The sequence below is a fragment of the Durio zibethinus genome, unplaced genomic scaffold, assembly GCF_047325235.1.
Source record: "Durio zibethinus cultivar Kanyao isolate XHJ-2024 unplaced genomic scaffold, ASM4732523v1 HiC_scaffold_48, whole genome shotgun sequence".
In the NCBI taxonomy this organism is placed as follows: domain Eukaryota; kingdom Viridiplantae; phylum Streptophyta; class Magnoliopsida; order Malvales; family Malvaceae; genus Durio; species Durio zibethinus.
This window is the reverse complement of record NW_028322671.1, coordinates 2501-23688: the sequence shown is the minus strand read 5'-3', so window position 1 is coordinate 23688 and position 21188 is coordinate 2501. Positions and strand designations below refer to the sequence as shown.

Genomic DNA, 21188 nt, shown 5'->3' with positions numbered 1-21188 from the left:
ATTTCAAACAGTATATCGACATGAAGTGCTAGATAATTTCTTTCTTCTTCTTGCTTGTCGATGTATAACCACGTATCATGCGATAGAAAATTCCTCAAATTCCTGGAATATAATATAGGGGATTCTATTATTGGTTTGGGGCTAGAAACGGAAGATCAGGTAACCCGTGAATCCAACAAGTTTATAATAATTCATGAAGGAAATTATCATATTTCCGCAAGTCAATTAGATGCGAAATCTAAAAATTGACTTTTTTTCGTAATTGCATAAGAGGTTTTGTTTTTTGTTGTAAGCCCTCCTTTTTTTATTTTAAGGAATTGCTTAGTCGTCTAGTAACAAGTAAGAGTAGTCGATAGTATTAGATATAGATAAAAAAAAGAGCAAGGAATAAAAAAAAAATTCTACTAATCAATATTTGTGAGGCGGCCTTTCTTGTATTCTTGTATTAGATCCAAAGGTTTTTTCTTGACCTAACTACAAAGATGATGAATCTATTTCTTTTTCTTTTCTACTCTTGTCCTGCCGCTCTATTTTTGTGAATACCGTTTAGAATGATTGATGAATCAAAAAATTTCAATTGAACTTATTCTTTCAATTGGTATTTTTGCTTATCCCCGTCTCTTTTAAAAATTGAAACTTAGGTAAGTGCTTTATAAACATATGTATAAAAAGAACATATTTCATTTAGCTCCTTCATGCCTACTCTAACTAGTTATTTCGGTTTTTTACTAGCGGCTTTAACTATAACCTCAGCTCTATTTATTGGTCTGAGTAAGATACGACTTATTTGAAAATTAATTGAATGAACGAACAATTAATAAAAACAAAGTTTTCTGTCCTATTCCATATATTCTATAGTTCCTTACCGTGTTAATTATCAATTATTAGTTATTGATATTCATGGGCAATAGAGATTAATATTTAGGGATAGATATTACCTTTCTTTTTCTCCTTTCAAATAAATTGAAATGATTGAAGTTTTTCTATTTGGAATCGTCTTAGGTCTAATTCCTATTACTTTGGCTGGATTATTCGTAACCGCATATTTACAATACATACGTGGTGATCAGTTGGACCTTTGATTAATTAACATCTCTTTTTTTGACTGACCCCTTTAATTTTAATTTAATTAATTTAATTCAAGGAGGTCAAATTCGAATTGCTGTTCAATTTTTTTTTTTTTTTTTTTTTTTTCAGTTCGGTGTAATTTTCGACTTAACAAGAGCGGAATCACGCTCTGTAGGATTTGAACCTACGACATTGGGTTTTGGAGACCCACGTTCTACCGAACTGAACTAAGAGCGCTTTCTTATCATAATAAATAAGACTGTAAAAAAGAGGATTCTTTTATTTTATAACCCCAATACATCGTGCACACCTATACTATCATATATCATATATAATATGAGAAAATGATAGATTATGTATGCTTAATTTTAATCAATCTAAAACTAAAATGGCTCCCTCCTTACTGCTCAAAGGAGAAGTAATAGGTAGGGATGACAGGATTTGAACCCGTGACATTTTGTACCCAAAACAAACGCGCTACCAAGCTGCGCTACATCCCTTTCAATTGGCCTACGATGTTATTGTAGAGAATCCCTGTCTTGTTTTCCACACCCTTATTTCATCTATTGATATACAAAAATTATCTTTCCATTTCCTCTTTTTGGTCTCATATCATATAACAACCATATAATGAATAATAAATGAATCTTTTTGGCGGGAATTCTCAGGCAGAAAGGGACCTATTTTGCTGTTTTAAGAAAAGGAAAATCTTATCTATCGAATCATTGTACATTTAAATTTTAATTTTGAATTAGGAATTCCGGGTACAAATATACAAATACAAGTGGTCTTTAACCACACATACATGTGATTATATATGTATTACCATAATGTATGTAATACGATAAAGAAGGAGGATTTTAAATGCGAGATCTAAAAACATATCTTTCCGTAGCACCGGTACTAAGTACTCTCTGGTTCGGTTCTTTAGCGGGTTTATTGATAGAGATCAATCGTTTCTTCCCGGATGCGTTAACATTCCCTTTTTTTTAATTCTAGTTATTGTCGCGGGACGGGGTGAAAAAGATTAGATCGATATACAATCAAATATCTGTGACTAATCTCTCGCCCCCCCTTGACTTTAGTTGTTTTTAGAATTATAATTATATAAGAAATGAATTCTAATTATATAAGAAATAATTCTATTTAGTTTTTTTAGAATTCTAATTATATAAGAATTATATAAAATAAATAAGGAAGGTAGAACGAAAAAAGTGGATTGAACCTCAACAAAACTTGGGTTCAAGCTCCAATTAAATTACTAGTAGAGCGAAAAGAGAAATGTGGCTGGAACAACAGTATCCTACAAGATACTTAAAGAAAATACCGTACTGTGATTCTAAATCGAGTTAGAAATCATTGTATTACTTATTTACTATTAGTATAATACATATTGATTTACTATATTGATTGCAATTGATTGCAACGAAATCTTTCAGGATTTGGTTTTGAGTTAGCAACTTTTATTTATTTATTTTCATTCCTTTCTTCTTCACTTTTGATCGGAAAATAGAAGAGTTGGGTGAATTAAAAACTCAAAGGGGGTTCATGGCCAAGAGTAAAGATGTCCGAGTAACGATTATTTTGGAATGTACCAGTTGTGTTCGAAACGTCGTTAATAAGGAATCAACGGGCATTTCCAGGTATATTACTCAAAAAAATCGACACAATACGCCTAGTCGATTGGAATTGAAGAAATTCTGTTCCTATTGTTACAAACATACAATTCACGGGGAGATAAAGAAATAAATCGAATCAAGTACTCGTATGTCAACCCTTCCCGAGAATATGAGAAAATAGGACATTAGGTATTTAGGTAACATTAGGTATTTAGTATGAGAAAATAGGACATTAGGTATTCAGGTATAATAATATATATTATATAATATATTAAGTAATATTAAGTATATAATTAGTTAGATATAATATATAACTAATATAACAAATATTTTATTTATATATTAGTCTATATTTGTATTTCCTTGTCTATTCCACGCTTTCTTTTTAAAGTGAAGTTTTTAGTTTTAAATTATTCGATATGCACGTTAATAAATTTTTAACCTTTTTAACCTGGTATATGATTGTATCAATATTCTTTTATTTTTTTTTATTCTATTTTTTATTTAGTTCTTATTTTTTTAATAATTTTTTTCTTTATTCTCGAGTCAATTATTTATTTTTTTAGTTTACCGTCTTCGAATGATTTTTAGTTTACAGTCTTCGAATGATTAGGAGTTGGATTTTCATTGATTAGGAATTAGATTTTTAATATCACTAACTATTTTTTTTTTTATTTTCTATTCGTGCATAATGATTATTTTAATATTGTTAATTTTAATATTGTTGTTAATTTTAATATTGTTAATATTGTATTATTTATTATATTGTATGATTTATTCATTACTATATTTTTTAGTTATTACTATATTTTGTATTTATTACTATATTTCATTATTTATTTCTTATTTTATTAATTATTTATTATTTTCGTGTCGGTTCTATATATATTTATAAATTATATTTATTTATTATTTATGTATTATCACAGTTATAGATATTTATTTAAATTATATTTATATATTAAATATATTAAAATATTAAATTATATTTATATTTTATATATTAAATATATTAAAATATGAAATTATATTTATATATATTTATAAATTATATTTATTTATTATTTATGTATTATCACAGTTATAGATATTTATTTAAATTATATTTATATATTAAATATATTAAAATATTAAATTATATTTATATTTTATATATTAAATATATTAAAATATGAAATTATATTTATATATTAAATATATTAAAATATGAAATTATATTTATATATTAAATATATTAAAATATGAAATTATATTTATATATTAAATATATTAAAATATGAAATTATATTTATATATTAAATATATTAAAATATGAAATTATATTTAAATAAATATCTATAAATAATATAATAATAAAATAAACTAATAAAATAAACAAATAAATAATAAATAAATAATTAAAATAAACTAATAAAATAAACAAATAAATAAGAAATAAATAATAAATAAATAATACAATAATAAAAAAAACAAAGCAAATCGTATTTATTCTATTAATTCTATAATTTGAATTTGATCCGATCAAAATAGGATTTTAGAAAAGGATAGGATAGGATTATTTTTAGAAATAAGGAATAAAGAAATGATGGATAAATACAAGCGATCTTTTCGTAGGCGTTTGCCCCCGATCCAATCGGGGGATCGAATTGATTATAGAAACATGAGTTTAATTAGTCGATTTATTAGTGAACAAGGAAAAATCTTATCTAGGCGAGTAAATAGATTGACTTTAAAACAACAACGATTAATTACTATTGCTATAAAACAAGCTCGTATTTTATCTTCGTTACCCTTTATTAATAATGAGAAACGATTTGAAAGAAGGGAGTCGACCGCTAGAACTAGAACCAGAAATGAGAAACGATTTGAAAGAAGAGAGTCGACCGCTAGAACTACTGCTCTTAGAACCAGAAATAAATAGGCTTACCCTTCAATTGACTCAAAATTATCAAACGTAGACTGATGCTTTATTCAAAAAATCTGATAATCAAAATTGTCGTGTCGTAAGAAAAAAGAAATAAATAAAAGAATCGAATCGGGTTGGGGAAGAAAAATAAATTTTTTTTTTTTTTATTGAGCGTCTTCGCTCATCTTGTTTTCTTGTTTTGATGACCTTATCAGAATTTTTTTATCATATTAATTTCTACTCTACCTCCCTCGAGTTCATTCTCGAGGGAACCCCATTTCATTTAAAGCATTTCGGTGGATTCCTTCCGATCTCCTTATTTTATAATCTCGTTGGAAATCATATAAAGACAATTCCTATTTGAGATAGCTATTTGTGCAAGTATTTTACGATTAAGAAGCAACTGTTTCTTGTACCGATTTTTTATTAATCTACTATAATTATAGGATACCCCCATTCCTCGAATTCCTGCATTTATTCGAGTGATCCACAAACGACGAAAATATCTTTTTTTCCTATCTCTATCCCGATCAGCCGAAACCAAAGCTCTTACTCTTTGTCTCCGAGCTATATATCCCTCTTTCATTCTGGTCATTGAATAAAAGAAATTTTGATGAATAACTAATTCTTTCTTTCAGTTATTCTTTTCTAGTCTATTAATAACAAAACGGATTCTTCCAATGTATAAAATAAAAATTCCAATGGCTTTTGCTACTATAACCGTCCCGCCCACGATTTTTCCTTTTTTCTAGGCATTTCATTTCGCCTTGAAATAAGAAATTGTATTGATACTAGGTATCAAAAAAAGCATATTAACTAAAATAAAGGAGTAAATAGAAATGGATAAATAAATAGTGGGTTCCATCGTTTCTATGGTTACTTCTTAAACGGTGAGGTCCCCTCTATACACCGGAGCTCATTCCTTCATTTAACATTTAATTGGTAACTTGTACAGTTCACACTCTTCGGCTCTACTCATAAATTTTTCAGTAATAGATCTTTCACAACGAGATCTATCTTATACAGTAACGGTATGTAATTAGGAGGATTAATTGGGTAGCTGACCCTGTTAGTCCGTTCTTTGCAAGAGTCGAAGCATAATCTTTTTGCTTTTTAAATAGGATTTTCCCCGCTTAATGGATAAGCATTTGCTACCAATGGGGAATTTTTAAAAAATTCCAAGATTGGATTTGCGCCAATGGAAACCATAAATTTCATACACAATAGAAGGATATGGTAGATCTATCTTTTTTAGATAGTGAACGGAAGAACCCCATTCTATTCACTGGTACTGATCGTTGATACTGAAAAATTGTTTCCTTTTTCTCAGCCCATGATCTGAACAAGTCGCACATACACCCTAGTACATCTTCCTCGGCGCTGAGGACATCCCCGAAGAGCAGGGGCTTTCGTGACATTTCTAATTGGCTGTCTTGCATTTCTAATAAGTTGTTTAATAGTTGGCATGCTGAATCATATACAATCATATACATAATAGACTGGTTTAGATCGATCCTAACCAGATGATTATGAATTACTTCTTTTTCTCTTTAATAGATTAATAAAATATTAATCTATTAAAGAGAAAAAGAAGGAAAGGAATAAGAGGGATTAAATCAATCTAAATCAAAATTAAATGGTGTTCCATTGTCGTCAAATGGTGGTCTTCCATTGCCATTGTCGTCAAATGGTGGTCTTCCATTGCCATTGTCGTCAAATGGTGGTCTTCCATTGCCATTGTCGTCAAATGGTGGTCTTCCATTGCCATTGTCGTCAAATGGTGGTCTTCCATTGCCATTGTCGTCAAATGGTGGTCTTCCATTGCCATTGTCGTCAAATGGTGGTCTTCCATTGCCATTGTCGTCAAATGGTGGTCTTCCATTGCCATTGTCGTCAAATGGTGGTCTTCCATTGCCATTGTCGTTAACTAGTCTCCATTTTTTATTCACTATAGGTTTGTTATTCACTATAGGTTTGTTATTCACTATAGGTTTGTTATTCACTATAGGTTTTTCATTCACTATAGGTTTTTCATTCACTATAGGTTTTTCATTCACTATAGGTTTTTCATTCACTATAGGTTTGTTATTCACTATAGGTTTTTCATTCACTATAGGTTTTTCATTCACTATAGGTTTTTCATTCACTATAGGTTTTTCATTCACTATAGGTCTCGATTCTGTACGCACTATATGATCCACAATTCCATGATCTTTGGCTTCTTTTGCTGACATAAAATTATCTCTTTCCATGTCTTTGTTTATAACCCATCGGGGCTGGCCCGTTCTTTGTACATAAGCCTCTATGATGTCTTCTTGCATTTTCATTACTTCGTCTGTTTCCATGACCCAGTCTTTGAAGCCATCATCCTTAAGCATACTAATAGGTTGATGGATCATTACCCTGATGATATAACATACTTCTAACTCACATAATGAGGCGAGAAGAATAGCTATAGAATTGAACAACCGTACAGGCATTTTTTGCGCATTGCATACGGCTTTACAATTGCATACGGCTTTACAATGGAATTCTCTTTTTTCTTTCATCGAAAAAAAGAGAAAATATAGAGTCTATTAGACCCAGATTAATAAATAATCCAATTACCATCCTTCTTTTTCTTTTTTTTTCGGAAAAGTTTAAAAATACTATGATGGCTCCGTTGCTTTATATATTTATTTCGTCTGTGATTCAGCAATCCCAAAGTTTCTTTTTTTTTTTGAAAAAAAAAAAAGAAAGAAAAAAAATAGTCTTTTTTTTTTTCGTACTCTTTCATAACATAAATATTGTTAATAGCCTCTGGTAGGAAAAGAAAAAAAGTTTGTGACGCCTGAGATGGGCCCACGATAGCTAAGATCAAATTGGAAATGCCCCTTCTCTCATACTACTCTTTCGATACATAATCTAATATTTTTTTTTGAAAAAAAAAAAAAGAAATAAAAAAAAAATTTCATATCGAATTCAAAGTGCCATGCTATTATTACTTACTAATTCATATTTCATATGGCGAAGGCATAGTCTTCTTTTTTCTTTCCATCAATAATAAAAAAAAAAAACTCATTGGCGCCGAGCGTGAGGGAATGCTCTGCGTTTGGTAATTTCTCCTCCGACCAAGAGAAAAGCTGCGATTGAAGCGGTCAATCCCATGGCTAGTGTATGCACATCTGGTTCCACTGCTTGCATAGTATCAAAAAGAGATAATCCAGATACTATCCCTCCGCCAGGAGAGTTTATAAAAAAAAACAGGTCTCGGCTATTACTCTCTATACTGAGATAGATCATAATACCCGCAAGTTGATTCGAGGTCTGGATATCAAGCTCTTTGCCCAAAAAAAGCAATCTTTCTCGATAAATTCGGTTGATTAGGATAAAATTGTATCCCTTAGTAGCCGTACAGGCACCTTTTGATGCATACGGTTCAACAAAAATTGCGAAAAAAAATCAATGTGTAGATTCCAGCCATCCTTTGTTTTTTCTAGTCGGACCTTTCTAACTTCTAATTTCTAATGAAGGGGCTTTTTCTTACATTTTTTAAATAAAATGAAATTTAAAATTAAATTAAAGAAAGATGAGTTTTGGCCCGTTTTCCTATAATATAGAAAAAATTCGCTAAACTTATTGCACAAACTTTTCATTGATCCATTTTTTTTTCATTGCGATTCAATCCAAATCACGATGTCATTTTCTTGTTCCTGAATGGGGTTCGTCAATTTTTTATTCAATTTTTTTAGGTTTATGCTCTACTCCGAGTAAAGATCTGCCCGATTTTTATTTGCACATATAGGACAAATGACCCAATACCACGTCTTTTTGCTATGATTTCATTTCCTTTTTTTATTTTAATTTAATTCCTTTTTCTTTCATGTTTTTCGCCAAATATTCAACGTATTTCCCATATTATTCGATTGATTAACAGTTTGAAATCGCTCTTATTTATAATTAAAAAAAAAAAGAAAAATTATGATTATGATATAGGTGGTAATCATAAATATATTACCAATTGGGTTTTTTCTAAACGGAGCCTGGATACTTCATTTTATCAGTCCAACCAAGCCAACCATAAATCATTCTAATTGAAAATATTAATCTGGATACACCCCCATGAAATGGATCTCTAATTGCACTTCATTACACTTCCCGCTACAAATTTTTGATAATTCAATCAATCTTTTTGGGGCGAAACAGGGGATATCTCGATCGGGCGAGAGAACGGGGGAATCCCATATGACCCAATATATTTGACAAGTCGCACTATATGTCAACCCAGCTTGCATCGTTATCTCCCGGAACTTGAAAAGGAACTTTTGGAATACCAACAGGCATAAAGTAAAAAGAATGTAAAATTATATTTCGCTTTGATTGTGGAAGCGTAATACGTAATGTAATACGTAATAATGGTCTTATCTTAATAATATGTAATATTATATTTCACTTTGATTGTGGAAGCGTAATACGTAATGTAATACGTAATAATGGTCTTATCTTAATAATATGTAATATTATAATATGTAATATTATATTTCACTTTGATTGTGGAAGCGTAATACGTAATGTAATACGTAATAATGGTCTTATCTTAATAATATGTAATATTATAATATGTAATATTATATTTCACTTTGATTGTGGAAGCGTAATACGTAATGTAATACGTAATAATGGTCTTATCTTAATAATATGTAATAATGGTCTTAATAATATGGGCCTTTATCATATTTTATACATAGATAGACTAAGGCCATAAAATAAAGAAAGGCGGAATGAATGAAAGAGAATTCTTACGAATAGGTCCTTTGAATGATGAACAAATAGGGATGCATTCATTCATAAAAAATAGGATCAACCCCCATTGCGTATTGATACTTATCGAGTATAGAATAGATCTGCTTCTCTTTTTTCTTCTGAGCCGAATTCTTCCCTTATTACTAATGGAATAGAACAAACATTAATCCTTTCTCCGAAAGAATCCACCGAAAAGGGGAGGTATTCCAATGCAATAAAGTTACATAGTGTCTATTTTTCGTTGATTTGATAAAGGGGTATTTCCATGGGTTTGCCTTGGTATCGTGTTCATACTGTCGTATTGAATGATCCCGGTCGCTTGCTTTCTGTTCATATAATGCATACAGCTCTGGTTGCTGGTTGGGCCGGTTCAATGGCTCTATATGAATTAGCTGTTTTTGATCCCTCCGATCCCGTTCTTGATCCAATGTGGAGACAAGGTATGTTCGTTATACCCTTCATGACTCGTTTAGGAATAACCAATTCATGGGGCGGTTGGAGTATTACGGGGCGGACTATAACAAATCCGGGTATTTGGAGTTACGAAGGTGTGGCCGGAGCACATATTGTGTTTTCTGGCTTGTGCTTCTTGGCAGCTATCTGGCATTGGGTATATTGGGATCTAGAAATTTTTTGTGATGAGCGCACAGGAAAACCCTCTTTGGATTTGCCCAAGATTTTTGGAATTCATTTATTTCTCTCAGGAGTGGCTTGCTTTGGCTTTGGCGCATTTCATGTAACAGGATTGTATGGTCCTGGAATATGGGTGTCCGACCCTTATGGACTAACCGGAAAGGTACAACCTGTAAATCCAGCGTGGGGCGTGGAAGGTTTTGATCCTTTTGTTCCGGGAGGAATAGCCTCTCATCATATTGCAGCAGGGACATTGGGCATATTAGCGGGCTTATTCCATCTTAGTGTCCGTCCGCCCCAACGTTTATACAAAGGATTACGTATGGGAAATATTGAAACCGTCCTTTCCAGTAGTATAGCTGCTGTCTTTTTTGCAGCTTTTGTTGTTACTGGAACTATGTGGTATGGTTCAGCAACTACCCCCATCGAATTATTTGGTCCTACTCGTTATCAATGGGATCAAGGATACTTCCAGCAAGAAATATATCGAAGGGTTAGTGCTGGGTTAGCCGAAAATCAAAGTTTATCAGAAGCTTGGTCTAAAATTCCTGAAAAATTAGCTTTTTATGATTACATTGGCAATAATCCGGCAAAAGGAGGATTATTCAGAGCGGGTTCAATGGACAACGGGGATGGAATAGCCGTTGGGTGGTTAGGACACCCTATCTTTAGAGATAAAGAAGGGCGTGAACTTTTTGTACGTCGTATGCCTACTTTTTTTGAAACATTTCCGGTTGTTTTGGTAGACGGAGACGGAATTGTTAGAGCGGATGTTCCTTTTAGAAGGGCAGAATCGAAGTATAGTGTCGAACAAGTAGGTGTAACTGTTGAGTTCTATGGTGGCGAACTCAATGGAGTGAGTTATAGTGATCCTGCTACTGTGAAAAAATATGCTAGACGTGCTCAATTGGGTGAAATTTTTGAATTAGATCGTGCTACTTTGAAATCCGATGGTGTTTTTCGTAGCAGTCCAAGGGGTTGGTTTACTTTTGGGCATGCTTCGTTTGCTTTGCTTTTCTTCTTCGGACACATTTGGCATGGTGCTAGAACCCTGTTCAGAGATGTTTTTGCCGGTATTGATCCAGATTTGGATGCTCAAGTGGAATTTGGAGCATTCCAAAAACTTGGAGATCCAACTACAAGAAGACAAGTAGTCTGATGCAAGATTGCTTTGTTATTTTTCGCTTCTATTTTCTGTTTGTGATTTGACATAGGCTGCTGTAAAAATCTTGATTAAAATCGCTGCCTTTTCTTTGATTCTTGTTCTTTCGTTATTTTATTCGGGAGATGATTCTAAATAAATAGGTACGGAAGCTATAATTGTAAACCACGATCGAATTTATGGAAGCATTGGTTTATACATTCCTCTTAGTATCTACTCTAGGGATAATTTTTTTCGCTATCTTTTTTCGAGAACCGCCTAAAGTTCCAACTAAAAAAATGAAATGATTTTTCATTATCTCAATTGAAGTAATGAGCCTCCCAATATTATATTGGGAGGCTCATTACTTCAATTAGTCCCCGTGTTCCTCGAATGGATCCCTTAATTGTTGAGAGGGTTGCCCAAAGGCAGTATATAAGGCGTACCCAGTAAAACTTACAAGTAAACCAGATATAGAGATGGCGACTAAAGTTGCTGTTTCCATTATTATATAATTATATAAATAATATATATAAATATAAATATAAATAATATAAATATAAATATAATTTCAAGATCACAATGGATCTATGATAAGATCGTTTATTTACAGCGGAATGATATACAAAGTCAACAGATCTCACTGAATACAAAATAAGATTTATGGCTACACAAACCGTTGAGGGTAGTTCTAGATCTGGTCCAAGACGAACTGTTGTAGGGGATTTTTTGAAACCATTGAATTCGGAATATGGTAAAGTAGCTCCTGGATGGGGAACGACTCCTTTGATGGGTGTCGCAATGGCTTTATTTTCGATATTCTTATCTATTATTTTGGAGATTTATAATTCTTCCGTTTTACTGGATGGAATTTCGCTGAATTAGATTCACAAGAACCACGAAGCCTCGCTTTTCAATACAAAAAGTGAAACTTTTAGTTCTCGGATTTTTTTTAGCCCATTCTATTTTGGTAGTTCGACCGCGAAATTTTTTTTGTTTCTGTATTTCCGGAATATGAGTGTGTGACTTGTTATAATTGATCCTATTGATAGTACAGAAAATGGGTCTGTCCTCTTGATCGAGATAGTTTTATCCCGTCGGATAGCCATTCTAGTATCTGGAGCACGGAATATATGAAATGGATCACGAAGTATTCGAACTATGATTCATACTTAATATTCAAACCTCGCGGCCGGACTCAAAAAAAAAAAAAATTTTCAAAGAAAGAGGTTTTTTATTTATAAATCGAGAAATTTTTTCTTCTTTCAAACTCTCATTTAGTTTATGCTTATTTTGATCAAAGGACAAACCTTTCTTTTCTTTGTATTTTTATTTATTATATCTATTCTATTCATTGAATAAGTGATGATCCAATAATTCTTACTCAAAGAATCTTTGGACTTAGTTTGAAGGTTTTATTGAATCATCGCGGTTCTGGTATGAATCTGAAGTTTCAATTGATTCATAGGGTCTTAACAAGAGAATTCCTATTAAAAATAAAGAAAACAAGAATAAAGCCACATTCCATATAAATAACAAATCAAAGCAAAGAAAAAGAAAAGAAATAAGTAGGTAAATAGAAGATTCAAGAGGCCTGATCAACATAAAGACGAATGCGCCGACTTGATTTTTTGGCATTATAATTACAACTACAAAAAAGAGCTTTCGGATTTTTACTCTTTTGTGTCTTCAGATAAAATTGAATGAAAAGATTAAGAAGTTTCAAACTTTCTATTCCATATCCGTTTCAGCTATTATTTGGGTGTTTTTGTTTGAGCTGTACGAGATGAAATTCTCATATACGGTTCTCAGGGGGGGAGTCCTCTTGGTTTACCTATCTCAATAAAGTCTATGATTGGTTCGAAGAACGCCTCGAGATTCAGGCGATTGCAGATGATATAACTAGTAAATATGTTCCTCCTCATGTTAACATATTTTATTGTCTAGGAGGAATTACGCTTACTTGTTTTTTGGTACAAGTAGCTACAGGATTTGCTATGACTTTTTACTATCGTCCAACCGTTACTGAGGCTTTTACTTCTGTTCAATACATAATGACTGAAGCTAACTTTGGTTGGTTAATCCGATCAGTTCATCGATGGTCGGCAAGTATGATGGTCTTAATGATGATCCTGCACGTATTTCGTGTCTATCTCACTGGTGGTTTTAAAAAACCTCGCGAATTGACTTGGGTTACAGGCGTGGTTCTGGCTGTGTTGACTGCATCTTTTGGTGTAACAGGTTATTCCTTACCTTGGGACCAAATTGGTTATTGGGCAGTCAAAATCGTAACAGGCGTTCCGGAAGCTATTCCGGTAATAGGATCGCCTTTGGTAGAGTTATTGCGTGGAAGTGCTAGTGTGGGACAATCCACTTTGACCCGTTTTTATAGTTTACACACTTTTGTATTACCCCTTCTTACTGCTGTATTTATGTTAATGCATTTCCTAATGATACGTAAGCAAGGCATTTCTGGTCCTTTATAGAGAATATAGACCATAGCTATATTGTAACCAATCATTTATCTTATTACTTGCCAATCATTTATCTTATTACTTGGGGGAGGAACAATAGTATTTCATTGCTACAAATATGGATTGTTGAAAAAAAAAAAAAAATAAGACATGTATTTGGATATTTCCTTTCAACTCCACAATATTCTATTATTTATTTGATATGACATGAATAGTTGAAGGGAATTCCCCGAAGAGAAAATGGATTATGGGAGTGTGTGACTTGAACTATTGATTGGGCCATGCAGAAATATGCCTTTATCTGCTACATTGGAATTCACAACCAAATGTGTCTTTGTTCCAACCACCGTGTAAGCCCCATACAAAGGATAGGCTGGTTCGCTTGAAGAGAATCTTTTCTATGATCAGACCTGACGATGTCGTGTATGAACAGGGCTCCGTAAGATCCAGTAGAATAAGTGATTTGGCATAATGCAAATTAGATTTTATTTATTTATTTTTATTTTTTTTTTACTTTCTTATCTTAATAGTATGAAAATACATTCATTTCTTCTGCATCGACCCGATTTATTATTATTATACTATCGGAGTGAAACAAGGGATCTAAAGAAGAGCAAAGGCTAGACTATATTAGTAACAAGTAAATCCTTTGTATGTAAAAAATCTCGATATATTTTTGGGATAAAGGTGAATCGCAAGGCCTAAGACGACCCAGAAAGCACTTGATCACGATCAACTTTGTACGCCTACTTGGGTATTGAGCATTTACCTGTAAAAATGGCATTCCTTGGAATGTATAGTTGCAACTTCGTAAAATGGAATCAGGTAACTTTTTTCTTACATATGAAATCATTCATATATGTGTGGATAACATATAGATTCATTTTATATGTATCCGTTTGTATCCATTTGATTCGATTGATTTTTGCTTGAGCCGGATGATGAAAAATTATCATGTCCGGTTCCTTCGGGGGATGGATCTAGAAAAATTCACCTATCCTAATAACAAAAAAACCTGACTTGAACGATCCTGTATTAAGAGCTAAATTAGCTAAAGGTATGGGTCATAATTATTATGGGGAACCCGCATGGCCCAATGATCTTTTATATATTTTTCCAGTAGTAATTCTCGGTACTATTGCTTGTAACGTAGGCTTAGCGGTTCTAGAACCTTCAATGATTGGTGAACCCGCGGATCCATTTGCAACTCCTTTGGAAATATTACCTGAATGGTATTTCTTTCCTGTATTTCAAATACTTCGTACAGTACCTAACAAGTTATTGGGTGTTCTTTTAATGGTTTCAGTACCTGCGGGATTATTAACAGTACCTTTTTTGGAAAATGTTAATAAATTCCAAAATCCATTTCGTCGTCCAGTAGCGACAACCGTTTTTTTGATTGGTACTGCGGTGGCCCTTTGGTTGGGTATTGGAGCAACATTACCGATTGATAAATCCCTAACTTTAGGTCTTTTTTAAATTGAATCAATTTTAAAATAAAATATCATGATGTGCGTATCTAGGGAGTAGTCACTTCAAAGTCAAAGTGAATTCTCCCTAGATACATTTATTCAATTCTGGTCCCAATATATGGATTGTGCTGAAGGTTCAAAATCCATTTTCGTTTTTTTTTTTTTTTTCTAATTTTCTAAAGTAAAAAAAAAAAAAATGAAATAAATCCTAAATCCAATGGATTTAAAATTTTGGTAAATCAATTTCGCAATGCTTTTCTACTTCTTTTCTAGAATGCCCAATATTTGTTTTACATCTTCTATGCGAAAGTGTTCAATTTTCATAAGGTCTTCTTGACTGTTATTCAAAAGGTCCAATAATGTATGTATATTGGACTTTTTGAGACAATTATAGATCCTGGGAGGCAATTCTGATTGGTCAATAAAAATATATTTCAATGCTATTTCTTTTTTCTTTTTTCTTAGTTTAGCTAATCTATCATGAAAAGGAAAAAAAGGTAAAGTAACGTTGTGTTGATTGTTTTCTAAATGTAAGTTTTCTTCTTCCGCATCTAGAAAGGGAATAAATAAATCAATCAAATTCCGAGAGGCTTCATGAAGTGCTTCTTTAGGAGTTAAACTTCCATTTGTCCATATTTCTAGAAAAAGTATCTCCTGTTTTTCATTATCATTCCCATAACAATGAATACTATGATTCGCATTTCGAACAGGCATGAATACAGCATCTATAGGATAACTTCCGTCGTGAAAGTTCTTTGGCGTTTTTATACCGTATCCTCTATTTCTCTCGATTTGTAATCCAATACACAAATCAATTGGTTCGGTTAGGCTAGCTATATGCTGTGTATTATCAACGATTTCCACAGAAGGCGGTAAGATGATGTCTTGAGCAGTTACATATCCGGGACCCTTGGCACAAATAAAGGCGTTACGAGTTCCATACAAATTACTTCTCAATACAATTGCTTTTAAATTCATTAAAATTTCATGTACTGATTCTTGAATACCTACTATGGTAGAATATTCGTGTGGTATTTTCTCAGATTTTGCACGTGTAATACATGTTCCTTCTATTTCTCCAAGCAAAGCTCTTCGCATCGCAATGCCTATTGTGTCGGCTTGGCCTTTCATAAGTGGAGACAGAATAAAGCGTCCATAATAAAGACGCTTACTATCTGTTCTTGATTCAACACACTTCCACTGCAGTGTCCGAGTAGAGACTTTTACTTTCTCTCGAACCATAGTAATATTATTTTATTTGATCAGATCATTGAATCATTTATTTCTCTTGAAATCTCTTTAGTGTTTATTTCTACACACGTTTTTTTTTAGGAGGTCTACAGCCATTATGTGGCATAGGGGTTACATCCCGTACGAAACTTAATAGTATACCACTTCTACGAATAGCTCGTAATGCTCCATCTCTTCCGAGACCAGGACCTTTTATCAGAACTTCCACTCGTCGCATACCTTGGTCTACTACTGCTCGAATAGCATTTCTCGCTGCGGTTTGAGCAGCAAAAGGAGTCCCTCTTCTTGGACCCTTGAATCCACAAGTACCGGCGGAGGAAGAAGAAATTACCTGACCCCGTACATCTGTAATAGTAACAATGGTATTGTTGAAACTTGCTTGAACATGAATAACTCCTTTTGGTATTCTACGTGCACTTTTCCGTGCACTACTGCGCCCATTCCTACGTGAACCAACTTTTGGTATAGGTTTTGCCATATTTTATCATTTCATAAGGATAAGTCAGAGATATATGGATATATCCATTTCATGTCAAAACAGATCTTCTATTTTTATTTGTTCATCGCTTTCTTTAAGATTAGTTTCTTTTCTTTAACTTTAAGGAGTTCTTTTTAGAATAGAAAGATTATCCTTGTCTCTGTTTATGTCTCGGGTTGGAACAAATTACGACAATTCGTCCCCTCCTACGGATTAGTCGACATTTTTCACAAATTTTACGAACGGAAGCCCTTATTTTCATAGTTGTTATTCCTTAAATTTTTCCGAATCTACTTATTGGAAGAAAATAAGTTTCTTGAAATTTTTGAACCTTGAATTGGATCCCCCTGAAAGGAATCTTGAAGTTGAAAAAACTACCTAATCGTTCGAATCCTTGTTGCGGAGTCTATAAATTATACGCCCCCTGGTTGAATCATAAGCACTTACTTCACTTTTGTTGACTCTATCCCACGGTGGTATACGTATAAAACTCGATCGGACCCTTCCTGAAACATAACCTAGAATCAGATCTTCATTATCTAAAGGAATCTGGAGTGGACGTGATTCACTAATTAAACCTCCATGAATCCATTTTTGTTCTTTTATTCCAGGTAAAACTTCCTTGACGTATCAACTACTGTAGGGCAGGAGGAGTTCTATTAGACAACCCGTGCTTTTTTTTTTCACAAATGGAAAGTTTCGGATTCGGATACAATTCGGATGTTAGACAGATTACCATATATAACACAAAATTTCTCCGCCGATTCCTTCTAGTCGAGCCTCCCGGTCTGTCATTATACCCCGAGAAGTAGAAAGAATTACAATCCCCATCCCGCCTAAAATTCTAGGAATTTGTTGATAGTTAGAATAGATTCGTAGACCGGGTCGACTGATCCGTCGTAAATTTAAAATAGTTCTATATGGTCCTTTCCTATTCCTTCTATGCCGTAGGGTTAAAACCAAAAAATATTTGTTTCTTTCCCGATGTTTCCTTATGTTATCGATAAAACCTTCTCGTAAAAGTATTTTAACAATGTTTTCAGTGATGTTAGTAGATCCTATTCGAATCGTTCCTTTTCTATTCATGTCAGCATTTCGTATAGAAGTTATTATGTCAGCAATAGTGTCCTTACCCATGGTAAACTAAAATTATTGTTGCTCCCGAATTTTGATATAACCAACATGTTCTTTTTTTTTTTTTACTTAGTAAAGGTATATACGTGAGACACAATCTACTAATTAATCTATGTCATTTAAATACTCTAATTTAAATACTATAACTATATTGAATTGAGGTCTCGTCTTATAATACCTCAGGAGCTAATGAAACTATTTTAGTGAAATTTAACTGTCTCAATTCCCCGGCGATCGCACCAAAAATTCGAGTTCCTTTTGGATTTCCTTTTTGATCAATGACAACTGCAGCATTGTCATCATATCGTATTATCATACCGTTGTCGCGTTTGAGTTCTTTACAAGTACGTACAATTACAGCTCTGATCACTTCTGATCTTTCTAGAGGTGCCTTTGGTACTGCTTTCTTGATCACAGCAACAATAACGTCACCAATATGAGCATATCGGCGATTACTAGCTCCTATGACTCGAATACACATTAATTCTCGGGCCCCGCTGTTATCTGCTACATTCAAATGGGTCTGAGGTTGAATCATTTTTTTTAATCTCTTCTTTCAATGGAACAAAGGACGAAGAAAAAAAGAAATATTGTTTGTCAAAAAAAAAAAAAAAAGGAAACCCGCAATTGTTTTTTTTATTCCCAAGACTTCTTTCCTTTGGTTCTATATTCCTATCCTGAAATAATGAATTGAGTTTTTATAGGCATTTTGGACGCCGCTATTGAAATAGCCTTTCTTGCTATATTTTCGGCTACTCCGCTCATTTCATAAAGTATTCTGCCCGGTTTAACGACAGCTACCCAATACTCGGGAGATCCTTTCCCCGAACCCATACGTGTTTCTGTAGATCTTACCGTAACTGGTTTGTCTGGAAATATACGTACCCATATTTTTCCACCACGGCGTACATTTCGTGTCATTGCGCGGCGCCCCGCTTCTATTTGTCTAGATGTAATCCAAGCGGGTTCAAGTGCTTGAAGAGCATATCTACCGAAACAAATGCGATTACCTCGATAAGATATTCCTTTCATTCTTCCTCTATGTTGGTTACGAAATCTGGTTCTTTTTGGGTTATAGTTGATGGTTGTTTATTAATTCCATCTCTACTACAGAACTGGACATGAGAGTTTCTTCTCATCCAGCTCCTCGCGAAAAAAATGACTAAAAAATATTTTATTTTATTCTTAAGATATATAGGTAGTTACTGAATAATAGATTGAATCCTGGGATTCTTTGCTTTGAGATTTTATCTGATCTATTTGAGATTTTATCTGATCTATTATAAATTTGTATATCTTGTTTGGATATATATTGGATATATATATAAGTAATTAAACATGGATTCTATTTATAGATAATGTCTTATCTTGTTTTTGTTATAATGTTATAACGAATCTTTATTTTGTTTTGTCTTTTTTTATCATATTCATCTCGGATCGACAAAAATTTAACAATCAAATAAAATGAAAATAAAATTTTTAAAATGAAAATAAAAAAAAAAAATGAAAATAAAATTTTTAAAATGAAAATAAAATTTTCGCGGGCGAATATTTACTCTTTCAATATCTATTTCAGTTGTCGGGTTAACTCATGACCTCTCAGAATCAGAACAGAATAAAAAGAAATGAAGTGGTCTCTGGTTTGTTCCGCCATCCTACCCGATAAATCATTAGGATTCGTTTTCAATAGAATCCTCTGCATTCACGGGTTCCGTCGTCCCCATCGCTTCTCGATTAATGCTTAGGTCTGAATTCTCCAATGGAGCCTTAATTTAATATTTAATAAAAATTTAATATTTAATAAAAATAAAAATTTAATATTTAATAAATAATATTTAATAAAAAAATTTGTTAATTTGTTCTTTAGTCAACCTTCTCAGTCTTTATTGACTTAAGGCTCTTGATTTTTTCTTCGATGAACAGATATTCATCTAATTATTGATGAATCTCTATTGATGCTCTATTACATTGCTCTTTATGAGATGCTTCGTAGACCTTACATATTGGAATCATATATCATTTCATTTCTATTTCTTTTTCTCTCTTTCTCTCATCCTTCTATTTATCCACATACTTTTTTATTTTGCTTCACAATTTAGATATATTCATAATCAGATTGGTTTTTTTTTACTTAACTTAATGCAAAAAAAAAGATTTCAGTTGCTATAATGATATGACCAATATATCATATCTTGACTGATTCTTTGGATCCAGATAATCCGAAGCGATGAGTTGGTTATTAGTGCTATAGTTATTAACTTATACTGTGGTTCGCCCATTTTTTTTTTTGAATCCTAAGCCTAAAAACCCAACGAGTCGCACACTAAGCATAGCAATTATATCAAATGATCAATCAAATTTTTATTTAACCTTATAGAATATAGAATTTAGAACTGCTCATTTTTTTATTGAACATAAAAAAATGAAAGAATTTGTCATTTTTTGTTCTATCGCAGAATAGAACGTAAAGACAAGTAGAGTCTTATTCTTATTATTCTTCATCTATAAATATCTATAAATATCCAAATTTTGATTCCTAATACCCCATAGATAGTTCGAACTCTATAGGAGCAATACTCAATTTTCGCTCCAATCGTTTGTAGAGGAACCCTACCTTCCCGGATCCATTCGACACGCGCAATTTCTTTTCCGTCGATACGCCCTGCAATTTGTATTTGAATTCCTTTTGTATCTGCTTGCTCAGTTAATTCAATAGCCTTTTTCATTGCTTTTCGAAATGAAACTCGATTCTTTAATTGTCCGGCTATAAATTCGGCAAGAATATTAGGGTGCCCGTAAGGATTTGCAATTCTTGTAATAGCAATCTTGAGTTTTCGGTTCATACAATTAAGTTCTTTTTGCACATTCATCTGTAGTTCTTTGAGTTTTCGCGGCCTATCTTCAATTAATAATTTAGGAAATCCCATATAGATTATGACCCGAATTAGATCAATTCCTTTTTGAATCTCTATACGTGCAATTCCCTCGACACCGGAAGATATTCTCATATTTTTTTGTACATAATTCTTGATATAGTCTCTTATTTTTTTATCTTCTTGTAGACCCTCGGAATAATTTTTAGGTTGTGCAAACCAAAGAGAATGATGACTTTGGGTTGTACCAAGTCTGAAACCAAGTGGATTTATTTTTTGTCCCATAATCCTCCACTGCTATATGTACTATATGTATTAGGATATGTCATATTTGTGTTCTTATTTATCCCTTTTATC

At 32.7% G+C, this 21188-nt stretch overlaps 1 protein-coding gene across 1 annotated transcript; it reads left to right on the top strand.

The window, feature by feature from the left end:
• Positions 1-11767: 11767 nt before the first annotated feature.
• LOC149510391 (cytochrome b6) lies at positions 11768-15272 on the top strand. The gene is made up of 2 exons (XM_089757584.1): positions 11768-12169; positions 12994-15272. Exons 1-2 carry the CDS (start codon positions 12164-12166, stop codon positions 13633-13635), a joined length of 648 nt encoding a protein of 215 aa, XP_089613710.1. The 5' UTR covers positions 11768-12163; the 3' UTR covers positions 13636-15272.
• Positions 15273-21188: the final 5916 nt, after the last annotated feature.